Source organism: Vanacampus margaritifer, chromosome 12 (genome assembly GCF_051991255.1).
Source record: "Vanacampus margaritifer isolate UIUO_Vmar chromosome 12, RoL_Vmar_1.0, whole genome shotgun sequence".
Taxonomy (NCBI): Eukaryota; Metazoa; Chordata; class Actinopteri; order Syngnathiformes; family Syngnathidae; genus Vanacampus; species Vanacampus margaritifer.
In genome coordinates, this window is record NC_135443.1 from 22507493 (window position 1) to 22519896 (window position 12404).

At 43.7% G+C, this 12404-nt stretch overlaps 2 protein-coding genes across 5 annotated transcripts in view; both read left to right on the plus strand.

Moving 5' to 3' along the window:
* b3gnt2b (UDP-GlcNAc:betaGal beta-1,3-N-acetylglucosaminyltransferase 2b) overlaps nucleotides 1-12404 on the plus strand; it is a 40292-nt gene that overhangs the window by 27171 nt on the left and 717 nt on the right. For 3 of the 4 annotated variants that reach the window (XM_077581572.1, XM_077581573.1, XM_077581575.1), the window contains one exon: nucleotides 7845-12404. This exon is cut by the window's right edge and continues 717 nt beyond it. In XM_077581572.1, coding sequence (XP_077437698.1) covers nucleotides 7845-9050 — 1206 coding nt within the window. In that variant the 3' untranslated portion in view covers nucleotides 9051-12404. Of the gene's footprint in view, nucleotides 1-7239; nucleotides 7271-7844 lie in introns of those variants that run through there. The other variant, XM_077581576.1, reaches the window with a different exon arrangement.
* Nucleotides 4240-6979, plus strand: LOC144061272 (uncharacterized). The gene is made up of 3 exons (XM_077581577.1): nucleotides 4240-5205; nucleotides 5283-5338; nucleotides 5422-6979. The coding sequence occupies exons 1-3, from the start codon at nucleotides 4659-4661 to the stop codon at nucleotides 5842-5844; spliced, it is 1026 nt and encodes a 341-aa protein (XP_077437703.1). The 5' UTR covers nucleotides 4240-4658; the 3' UTR covers nucleotides 5845-6979.

Genomic DNA, 12404 nt, shown 5'->3' on the forward strand with positions numbered 1-12404 from the left:
CAACTTTACCCCTTCGTGTCTTTACATGAATTTCTTCATTGACTGTTTGGTTTGTATGTAACAAATGAATGAAGGTCTCAGCGCAGCCCATGTCTAAGTTAAAAGCACTACGCACAATATTAGCTTTACAGTCACTCTTGGTTGAACCTTATTTTAGTTGCTCTTTAATCACTTCCTCTATCACATTAAATCCTATGATCAGGTCATGAGCTACATTGTGGTCACTAGAAACGAGTACCGGCACTAACAGACTAGGGTTTGAAACTTCTGCACCCATTAGTTTGAACTCGACAGGAACCCACCCAATAAATTGTATTTTTGTCTGGTTGGCGGCCAGCCCATTTAGAGGTTCTGATCCCAAGAGTTCATCTATCCCTCAAATTGTGGTATGAGGCAAGTGCGTTTTTCTCCACATGTCATTTATCACTGTTGCTTCGGCACCTGTATCCCACAGCGCTGTAATTGGTACATTATCAAAAGTGCACCTGACCATTCTACGTCTACCAATTAGTTTAACCCGTTTTCTCCTTTGCTTGTTCGATAAAACATCAAGATTACCCATGTGTGTTGACCACCGTTTTTCCTCCTTCTCACCCAGATAGTGTTCAACCAGTCTTACCGCTTGACAGGTGTGCTTGTGTTCCGGCCAGTGTTGTGTCTGACAGGCTTTGGAACAGTAAGTGGCCGGTGAGCAGCCTGCACAAGTCTGGAGCAGTGCATCACGTTGTTCCTCTCGTCGACAGTAATGGCAATAGCGGGACTCCTGATTAGGTGGCTGGGTCACTAATGGTCCCGTGGCAGTGGCCCTCTCACGTTTTTCCTGCGGCAGACGTGAAGCTCGGCATCCTCTGGAGATGTGACCCAACTGGCCACACTTGAAGCATTGGGTGTAGTTGTCTCCCTCGCCATTGTCCTGGCAGGTCCTGCATCCACTCCCCCTGCAGGCGCTGTCATTTTGGCGGTTTCCAGGTGGGCTGGAACTCGCTGACGTTCAAGGATGCAAGCACCATCTGTTTAATTTCTGCAACTTCAGCTTTTAGTTCTGCTACAATGGCATGTACTTCAGGCGGAGCTGGAGCCATCTTGAGTTTCTCCTTGGCTACAGCTGTACTTTGGGCTGACGTCGTCTGCGTTCCACCATGTGGCTCAACTGCAGTCTGCAGCTCATTAATTCTGGTCGCCTTGTTGCTGTTCCTCTTCACCTTATTCAGCCGCTCCGCTTCAAAGTTAGCTGCTTCATTTAGTCTCCCAATCAGCATTTCGTCTGTCACATCAAAATTGTCCAGAAGCGGCTGGATCTGGAATTTAATGTTGTCATTTAGTAGTCCTGTGCCCAGTGACCTCAAAAACTTCCTCTTGACCAGATCTGCTTTGTAGTGTTTAGCTGGTTCTCTGATGCATACAAAAGCCGTTCATTGAGCTTGATGCCCCAAAACAGGAAGTCCTGGGGTTAGGTTAGAGTTAGGGTTAGGGTCTTTTGGTTCCTGGGTTATGTTTATCAGTTTTTGATACAACTCAGATGTGTCCTCTTCTCTGTAATGGCCTTTCAGTATTGTTTTTAACTGAGAAAGTGTCACATCAGTCTTTATTTCAAGCATGTCCCGCAGTTTGAGTCCTGGGCAGATGGCTCTTATCACTGCTTCGATCACCTCTGATTCACTGTGGCCTTTCCGGAGTCCAAGTTCCATCTGGTGGAGTAGGTTGGTATACGACAGCCTGTCGCACTGCCCCCCCTCGCCTATTTGGCCACAGATCCGAAACTCCCTGCGGATAGTCACCTCAGCTGGCTGTGTGCTTTGGGTCAAGACAGGTAAAGCGTCCACCATTTTGAGTTTTTCTTGCCACCATTTTGAGTTTTTCTTCTCCCCGCAGCTCATCGTAATTGTATGTCATCTCCGTGGGGCGGGAAGAAGTGCGCCACTCGCGATTATCGCTTTTGGACGCAGTTTCTTCAATAAATGTTAAAAGTTCATGAATCAACGGGACTACTCTTCTGACTTGTAACTTTGTGCAAGTTAATCCAATTTGTCTTCAATCAGTTTAATTAACTCTCGTTGACTATTGTCCTTGACAGCCTGCTCATCCTCGCTATGGCCGACATTGAAGCATTTCAGAAAGTTACACGCCTCTGTCAGTTCATCCCAGCTTAGCCTGCGCAGCATGGTGGTAACCTGGTCCCTTAACACTTCTGGCTCCATCTTTGGTTCTCACAAGCTGATCCGTTTGCCAGAATATCCAGGTTCGTTGTTGGAGAGAGGTTTTCTTCAGCAGAGCGAAGAGCGCTAATGTTAGCCGCTAATGGTGCTAATCAAAAAGGTCTTTACTCACGCTGGTCTTGCCATGATATGTTGCAGCTCTGTGACACAAAAAAGGCGACCGTAGTGTCTTTCGAACATTTTACTTTATTTCACAAAGTCCAAAAACATGGGCACTATCTTTTCTCAACACCGTGTGCCTCTACTGCCTAAACCCCGCTTGCGTTGCATTCAAAACCCGTATCAGAAAAATTTAAATTAGTGATACCTTTACTGGATATAGGAAAAATCTATTATTTGTATCCAAAAACAAAATTCATCAAAGAATTAAAATTAATTACATTATAAACACAATTCTGACACATTCTAATCTCCCACACTAAAATAGACAAATATATTAAATTAAATATATGTATCTTCTTTTTTCTTTTCTTTTTTTTTTTTTCGCTGTATGTATTCGAATGTGGAGATGGAACGAAAAACTGAATAAAAAGAGATCAAATGAAACGCCAGACTGCAGTGTGACCTCCTGTCTCCTGTAGTTCATTTTGTTTACCCCGTTTAAACCACACCCATTGGGCGATGTGTAGCGACCGGGCGCTATCCGCGGAGACGACTGAACTCCGGCGGAACTCCGTAAATGGCATCAGCTTGAAGTCGAGACATGCTTAAAAGGCACAATTTAAACTGCATTCTATCAGTTACGCGGTTGTACATGGGAATAGAGCAGCCGCAAGATAATTCCGCATCAATGGTTCAGAAGGTGAGGAAGCAAGAAAACGTCGGGGCTTGCCATCATTCTGGGAGGATCCAACCACTGGAGAATCCATTAGCGATACACCAAAATAAACTGTGAGGCCGCACCGGCCGCGCCGCGGTGTGTGAATGGATTGTGAACGCCTGTTAAAGTGCACGGCAACGAATAACGTGAGTACCATGAGTTAAATAGTTGATTTATAAAGTACAACTGAACTCACTATTTTACTCGAGTTGCCATTTTAAAACACATGGTAGAATGCTTGTTACCGTATTTTAGCATGCATGCTACCATTTGTTTTTAGCATGCATGCGCCAAGTATGGTACAGTGCGCTTGTTTCGGAGCTGCAGTTACCTACAGTTAGCCACCAGTAGCTCTGCGTGTGTGTGAGTGTGCGTTTGTGCGTGGTGAGGACGTGTGTGAATTGGAAAAAACGAGGCAAAATGTCAGTGCAAGATATGAAGTGTAAAATTACAATATAGATTTTTTTAAATCGTAAACCAAATGTGCTTGTCAGCGACCAATCCGACTAAACTGGAAGGTGAAGTCTGTGGAGTAACCTCCCGTGTAAGTGTAAGACAGCTATGCAGCCGCTGCCAGCTAAAGTGTGTTTACCTTGGCACTGCTAGAGTTTAATTAGGCGTTGGGAAGATTTGCTCTTGTCAAGATGTTGTTGGGCTGTCGTTTTCGGACTACCTCCCTCCTCCCAGTTCCTTGTTCTCTCCATTCCCAGGAGTCATCTTGTTTTTTTTGTGTGTGTGTGTGTATACTGGGAACAGCAAGGTAATTATCCCACATAGAGGAGGAGCCGGTCTGTAAAGAAAAAGACACGTCTTGTGCTTGTTTTAGCAAAGCCGGGCATATGTTATGCCAGTTTCAAGATCTATACCTGGTCAGCCAGGGTTCCCGCAGGGTCTAAAAAAGTCTTAAAAAGTCTAAAATTCAGAAACTTAAATTTTAGGCCTTAAATGTCTTAAAAATACCCATATTTTCATCCCAGGTCTAAATGTTCATTTACCCAAGTCTTGAATTCTTATATCCACTCCGTCCATTCAGAGAACTTTCTGTAGAAGAAAAAAAAAGTCCCTGTTGCGTTGTTTCTACTGTCTGCGTGCTAAAAAACATCAACACCAAAAGCGAAGGGGGGCATTTGAGGGGGTGCGTTAGTATTGTAGGCAATGTTTGGGTGGGCGGGTAGTTCGTAGCTGTTAGCATAGCATCTAGCTTGTTGCGTTTATTTATTTTTTTGAGAGAGCTCAGTATTGTTTATTCGGTAATCTTACCGATTCAACATGTCATCATCATTGCTCTCTCTCTCTCTTTTTTTTTTGGTCTGTGTGTGTGTGTGCGTGTGTGTGAGTTTGTGCTCATTAACTCTTTCACTGCCACTGACGTTAAAAGACGAGTAAAAACCTACGGAGGGCCGCCAATGACGTTAAAAGACGTCATCCAATTTTTTTTAATTTTTTTTTTTTGAAACGGGTAGAGGGAACCCTTCCGCATCTGTGGTGAAAGTTTCCAGCAAGTCTGTTGTGCCTAATGACTATTTTTGGCCCCTAGAGGGCAGCGATGACTCTCTTTTGACCAGATCGGGTGGGTATCAGTAGTATAAAAGGCAAGGCGGGGCTAGAGCGTCAAGGAGGAGATGAGAATTGAGGAGGAAGGAAAAATGGCGACCGGTGGTAAGAAGCAGCTCACGCTTGATCGGTTTTTTGAAAAAGGAGAAGCATCAACCAGTGCTAAAGTGCACGTTTATGACGACGGTGATGATGATGGTGACAAGGAGGTTGACGCCGAAGCTGCAGCGTTGACGCGGCGGCAGCTTCGATCACGTCCTAAGGCCTCAGAGGCTAGCGGTGCTAGCGCCGGAAAACGTCGTGCACGACCGAGCACTTCTGCACGCGAGGACGTTAAATCGGACGAAGGTGATGATGATGGTGACAACGAGGTTGATGCCGAAGTAGCAGCGTTGACGCGGCGGCAGCTTCGACCACGTTTTAAGGCCTCGGAGGCTAGTGGTGCCAGCGCCGGAAAACGTCGTGCACGACCGAGCACTTCTCCGCAGGAGGCCGTTGAATCGGACAACGACGAAGAGTATCCTGAGTCCGATGGATATTCTTCGGAGGAGTGGGTACAAGCTGACCACGGAGAAAGTGATTCGGACAGTATTTTATCCGCAGAAGACGTCGAAGGTAAGCACAAACTTGCTATGAGATACTTTTCCAGCACGCTGCTAGCACCTCGTGTAACGTGAATGTGCAATTCATAGATCGTGGATCGTGCTCACAGCGACGTCCCACTCGACCAGTGGATCTAAGAAAAAAGGTAAGCATATATATTTATATATATATATTGCATCACACTGATCTAAAATGAATATTATATGATATTGAAATGTATATTTGCAGATCCCAAAAATTCTGGCTGGCATGAAGCAGGCTGGCCCCTTTACTGCGGAGCCAGGACCGAGAGGTGCCGCAGCAGAGCTGAATTCGACCCGGCCAGTTGACTTCCTGCAGCTGTTTATGACAGACGAACTTCTGCAGCACATTGCTGATCAAACAAACTTACATGCATGTCAGTCTATGCAAAAACGGGCTGAAAGTCTGCCACACTGCAGGAGTCGTGCTTGGAAGCCAGTGTCTGTGTCTGAACTCAAGACGTTTTTTTGCACTCCACTTTCTTACTGGGTATATAAACAAGCCCAGTATCGAAATAGAGACGACATCATTTTTCAGTCGCGCGATGCCTCGAAACTGCTTCCAGCTCATCTGGAGTTTCCTGCACTTCAACGACAACGAGACACACAGTTCAGACGACAAACTATTTAAAATTTGTCCTGTGTTCAATCACGTTGTAAGCAAGTTCAAGGAACTGTTTCAACCGGGCAGGAATATCTGTATTGATGAGGGAATGATGAGTTTTCAGGGACGTCTTTCTTTCAAGGTGTACAACCCCCAAAAGCCAATCAAATATGGGATCAAATCGTACATTTTGTGTGACTCCCAAACCGGGTATTGTTTTAATATGCAACCCTATGTTGGTATTAGTTGTTCTCCCTCTGATACAGTGTTCAACTTACTGGATCGTCTGCCAGGAAATGGGTACACACTATTTATGGACAATTTTTATAATTCTATTGCTTTGTGTGAACGTCTCCTGGCAGCACGTACCAATGTTTGTGGAACGCTGAGGACGAACAGGGGTGAACCCAGTGAGATAACATGCCTAACCAACACTGGCCTTGGGGTGGGGGAGGGGGAACTGGTAAGGCACAACACGAATGTTTTGATTGTGGCATGGCAGGACAAACGTCTGTTGAGGATGGTGACAACTTTTCATGAAGATGAAATGTGGACAGTGGAGGTGTGGCGGAAGGCACAAAAAAAAAAAGGGCCTTTCCAAAAACCCATTTGTGTTGTGGACTACAATTCCAAGATGAATGGAGTGGACAAGATGATCAAAACATCTCGTACCACCCATTCACACGGAAAACGTTGAAGTGGCACAAAAAGTTTGTTGCCTATCTTTTCCAGATATGCATGTTCAATGCATACATATTGTACAAAAAAAAAAATCCTGGGACGAGTCAACCTTTTTTGGAGTTCATCCAGCAGGTGGTGAGAGGGTGGCTGTTGCCACAAGACCAGGAAGAAGTTGGGATGGAAGAGCATGAGGAAGCCAGACAAAACACCAGGTCACCGTATTTTGATCCTGAAAGCCGACTTGATGGCAACATGGCCAAACACATGCTGCAACACATTCCTGCTACTCCCCGGAAAAAAAAGCCAGCAAGAAGGTGTCGGGTCTGCATGCGAAAGGGCATTCGCAGTGAGACAAACCTGTGGTGCAAATCTTGCAGTGTCCCCTTGCACTCAGGCGAGTGTTACATTGTTTACCACACAAAAGTAAAATGTATGTAGTTCAAACATCCACACAATTGTAAATAATCACACATGCACAGTTGTACACCTTTGTCAATAGTTTGTCAAATTGTTACTGTTTTCTATGTAAATAAACTGTTCTTTTGCTATAAAAAAAATACTTTTTCATTGTTGGTGGTACTGTTTTATAGAAGTAAAGCACTATTTAGGTGTTTGTGGCATCATTCATGGACAAAAATAAGTGTAGAATTCACAAGAGTGCATGAAATAACATTGTTTCCCAAAAAGCTCTTTTTCTCCGCTTTTTGTTTCAAAACAGAATTTCGGTGAAAGTAACCATTTTCTATTGTTGATTACTGAAGAACGGAATAAGGTAGAAACAAACTTTTTTTCTGATGAAAGATGAGTCCAATCTTTCATTTGGTATTATGTGTGTTTCCATAGTCCAAACACAACATTTTCTGTGGACCTTGAAAGATCAGTCAAAATGCTTAAATCGGCTGGCACTGGGGACAACCCGTTTCTGAAAACGTCTGACAGTGAAAGAGTTAAAAAAAACATTTTTTTTAAAACTAGATATGTATAGATAGGTCTGATGCCAGTGAACATTTTGAGCGGTTGAAAGTGAAAAAAATATTCATAAATGACTAAGTTATCACACTTCAAAGGAAATGCCTGATTTTGGCAAAAATTACAAAAATTTAATCAAACTATAATAACGCCCAGGGGTTAAGATAATTTTGGCAATTATCAGCGCTCCTTCAGACAAAACTGTTAACTGTCTGGAATATTTTGGAAAAAATATTGGAAATTGGATTCCCTTTAGAAACATGAAATTTGCTATATGTGCCAAAAAAAAAGTCTCAGTAAGCCATGCCTGAAAAGACAAAGGAAACGATTTTAAGGTGTTTTCCCTAATGTGAACATGTGAACATTTGTGTGTTCAGGTGCGCAACGGCGTCATGGCGCTGCTGCGGATGAGACTGAAAGTTCTGTTGACTGTGATGATGGTCAACGTCTTCATCTTCATCCTGATCTCTTGCCACGGCGGGCGGGACAAGGGCTTCCAGGACAATGTGCTGGTCCCCTCCAAGCCCTTCTGGAACAAGATGATGCCCAGCTCAGGCTACTGGAACCGCCAGCAGCAGGTTTTGGACTTCCACAACAACCCTATCCTTGCCAATCACAGCGCCGCTGACTTGCCCGATTGGCTCAACGAAACCCATGTGTCTTTTGACGTCTGTCAGCCAGACGCCAGGGTGACCACTCAGGTAAAAAACTACAACTCTCTACCTGTGCGATTCAAGGACTTCCTGCTCTACATGCACTGCCGCTATTACCCAGTCCTGGTAGACCAGCCGGACATCTGCCGGGAGCCGCCCTTCTTGCTGCTAGCCGTCAAGTCTTTGGCGCCACATTTCGACAGGCGCCAGGCCATACGTCAGTCGTGGGGCAGGGCAGGCATGGTCGCCAACCGGACCGTGGTGACGGTCTTCCTCCTGGGCCAGACCACGGTGGGGGACCACCACCCAGACCTCTCGCCCATGGTGAGCTACGAGAGCGACCGACATAGGGACATCATCCAGTGGGACTACCGGGACTCCTTCTTCAACCTGACTATCAAGGAGGTCCTCTTCTTAGATTGGATCCAGACACGGTGCCCTGGTGCCAGCTTCATTTTCAAGGGCGATGATGACGTCTTTGTCAACACTTACGCCATCCTGAACTTCTTAGGGGGGCTGTCTGCATCCAAATCCGCCGACCTCTTCGTGGGTGACGTCATTACCAATGCGGGGCCGCACCGGGACAAGAAGGTTAAGTACTTCATCCCGGAGAGCATGTACATCGGCTCATATCCACCTTACGCCGGCGGTGGTGGCTACCTGTACTCTGCCAGCGTCGCCGCTCGCCTGCACGCCACTTCCCGCCGGGTGGCGCTTTACCCCATCGACGATGTCTACACGGGTATGTGCCTAATGAAGGCGGGACTGGTCCCCGAGAAGCACAAAGGGTTCAGAACCTTCAACATCGAGGAGAAGTATCGCGCCAACCCATGCGCCTACAAGAGCCTGATGCTGGTCCACCCGCGCACGCCGCAGGAGATGATCCAGATCTGGTTCTGGCTCAACCAGCCAGACCTCAACTGTCAGTAGAGAGGGCCCAACCCCCACTTCACGCCACACCTTCCCGAAAGTTCAGACCATCATTTTGAGCAGAAGGGAGTGATGACTTTTAAAAGTTGGCAGCTTGCCATCATGCTCGCTCAGAACATCAGCCTGGAAAGGTTTGCTCCATTTGGGAGCGTCAGAATATTTTTTTCCGGCAGCCATTTTACAGTATAGGTACTACTGCAAATGGTAAAGTCTGATTTTAATGAACAGTTGCAAGGTTACCTGTACCCTCTTGCCACAATCACAAGTTTAAGCTTCTGAACAATGTTCAGGGTTATCAATTATGTCTAAATCTTAACCCACATGACAACCTATTGCGTCCTTAGTCATTATTAGAGAAAAACCTATTTGAGGGTCCCCTAATTGTAAAGTGGTAGCATTTTTTTTTTTAATTAATCTTCTCGGTTTGCTGTACAAAGAGCTTGAACCAAAAGTATGTCTATTTCTTTGGCGCACATATTTATACCACTATAACTATTTATAACGCTATAACACTGTGTCAGCTCTCCACCGGGGGGCATCCAAAATGCTGTATTATATAGGAATTTATGTGACAAAGTAAGTGAAAATCTGTGTATTAGAGATGGAATTAATAGTTTCTTGTTCCGTGCCTTTCATATGGAGTCCAGCCAATCAACACAACAGTGTATATAATTTCACACCACAAACAGATAATTACATTAGAAGAAGTGGTAGATGCTGTCAAAAGCTGGAAAATCCTTGATTCATTTTTTATCCTTTCACACAGAAATTCCATTTCAATGAATTTTTGACAAGTTTGAGAGACTAAATGATTTAGCGACTTGTGCTTTTTAAACTGAGACAGACGCAGCATCCTGCAAATTGAATGTCTGGTGTTAAACTTTACACACACGAGTCCCGGCTTTTCCGCTGTTCCCTTCTCACAGCCGCCAGCCATTCTGTCGCTGACACCTCGGAAGCTGGAAAATCTGAAGTATTCCCATTCCGTATCCGTTCATACAGACCTTGACAGGTGTGTAAAAAATTTGCCTAATAACACAGTTGCCTTAGATATATTTTAAAGTGTGCGGGAAACATAATTTTTTTTTAAGAAACACATTTATCGGTGTCATTTACCTAATAACATAATTGCCATGCTCATTCTTGACCTCACTGTCACAATGTCCAAGCCGTTTGTTGGTAATCATTTTCTTGTTTTCCCGAAAAAGTCCAAATACGGCATAGGCAACTGCTACCATGCTAATGAAATGTATGACACTTCTGCACACTGGTAGGACAACTTTATCTAGTAAAATTACATGTTACTAGTGCAGTATTGACATGCGCACTAATAGTACCAATAGTCAAGTGTTAGATGTTAGCTAGTAGAATTTTATAATGCCACTAGTAAGGACAGCTTTCTATCAAGCCGTTTTAGCAATTTATTCTATATCCTTACAATTGTCTTGAGGTCCATTTACTAGTACGCTATTTTGCCTCATCAATTAGACAATTCAGCTTACTAGTAGAAAGAAAGATAAGGGTCTAGCAGAGGTGGGTAGTAACGAGTTGCATTTACTCTGCTACTTTTACTTGAGTAACTTTTTGGAAAAAATGTACTTCTAAGAGTAGTTTTACCACACAATACTTTTTACTTTTACTTGAGTAAATATGTGAAAAAGAAGCGCTACTCTTACTCTGCGGACACTAGTGATGTGACGTTCACGAACAAATCGAGTCTTTTGAACGGCTCTTCAATTTGAGAGCCGTTGAAACCCCTCCCTCGCCCGTCACCGTTCGCTTTTGGAGGGAGCGCCATCTTTGTATAATAGCATTAATCAAACAATTAATTTGTAAGTGGCTCTGAAACGAGCAAAAAAGAAAAAAAAGATGACACTGCGCCTGCTTTAGCACCATGGCAGAAGTTAGAACACAAGTCAGGAGAGACGGAGCAAAGAGGAGAAGAGGCGTTTTTTTTTTTTACGATTTGGAAAAAAAAAACCACTTCATGTTCAAGCAGTTACTCTTACTACTTGAGTATTCTTTTCAGCGAATACTTTTTTACTTGTACTTGAGTGATTTTTTTATGACTTAACTTGAGTAATATAATTTTGAATTAACGCTACTCTTACTTGAGTACAATTTTTGGCTATTCTACCCACCTCTGGGGTCTACTAGGGTCTGAGGTACTAGGTACTGAGGCTTAGTTTGCACTGCTAGTCTTTCCGGTGTTTTATGTGGGGTTATAGCCCACAATGCGTCAGCCATATAGTTGGTTACTTGTAGACGTCAACTTTGATAGCCTGCCGGTGTAAAATGTTTGCGAATGTTCACGATGTCAAAATATGGAATAATTAGGAAGTCAAAACATTAGCGTTGTTTTCCAGGACAGAATGTTTGTGTTGTACTGATTTGTAATGGCAATTTTTATGAGAACGAAAACCAAATTTGTGTGTGTGTGTGTGTGTGTGTGTGTGTGTGTGTGCGCATTTGTTTATATGAAGACAAGTTTTTAATTTCAGAAAATGTGGAATTAATTTTCATTGTTCAAATTGCTGACTTCATATATTGTACGTAACCCTGTAAACAATGTAAAGGGGTGGGGGAGCCCAACAAATTTTCCACGTTTCTGACATGAAGAAAAAGCTGCGCTAGTATATATCTATAAATCTATACCGGCACACTGGTCGTCGGTGCTCACACCACAGTCCACACTAGTTAAAAAAAAATATATATATGCTGGTGTGTACTGTAGGTATTTCTGAATTTGAAGGATCAATTGAACATTTTCCAAATTGAGTTCCGATAAAGTGACTTACTCATCGGAGATTCTCGGTGTAGACCTTATGTTGGATAAAAGTCTGATGCTAATCATTCTCAAGTGGAAATCAGCTCATAACATTGCTGGTGCATATTCGTGAATTCACATGCCCTAGCCTCGGTCCTCTCTTTTAGTGCACAGCTGATTTTTTTGCCCGGAATCAGAAAGGATGCTTTCAACATACAAATTGTCAGGATTTGTGCTGATTTCAGATAAAACGACCAAGTGAGTTATCACCGACTTGTCAGAGACGCTAAGTGTTGATTAGCTTTGCTCATCGTTGTATTCAGTATTACCAATAGGAAAAATGAATAATAGTTTATAAAGCGGATTAGCACTCCCCCTGCTGGTCAGGTCGGTCATCTGAGCTGCTGTAACATTAAGTAGTTAGCATGTTTTTGTCGTTAAATATCTTATTTATGTTCTCGCTCGCATAGGACAATCATGAAAAGAGTTGTTGGATTCTTAAACAGTGAATTAAGGACACCATTTTGGTTGTTTTTGCGCATTGAGATCATCTTATTCCGTCACGATTACTTAAAATGTTTACATTT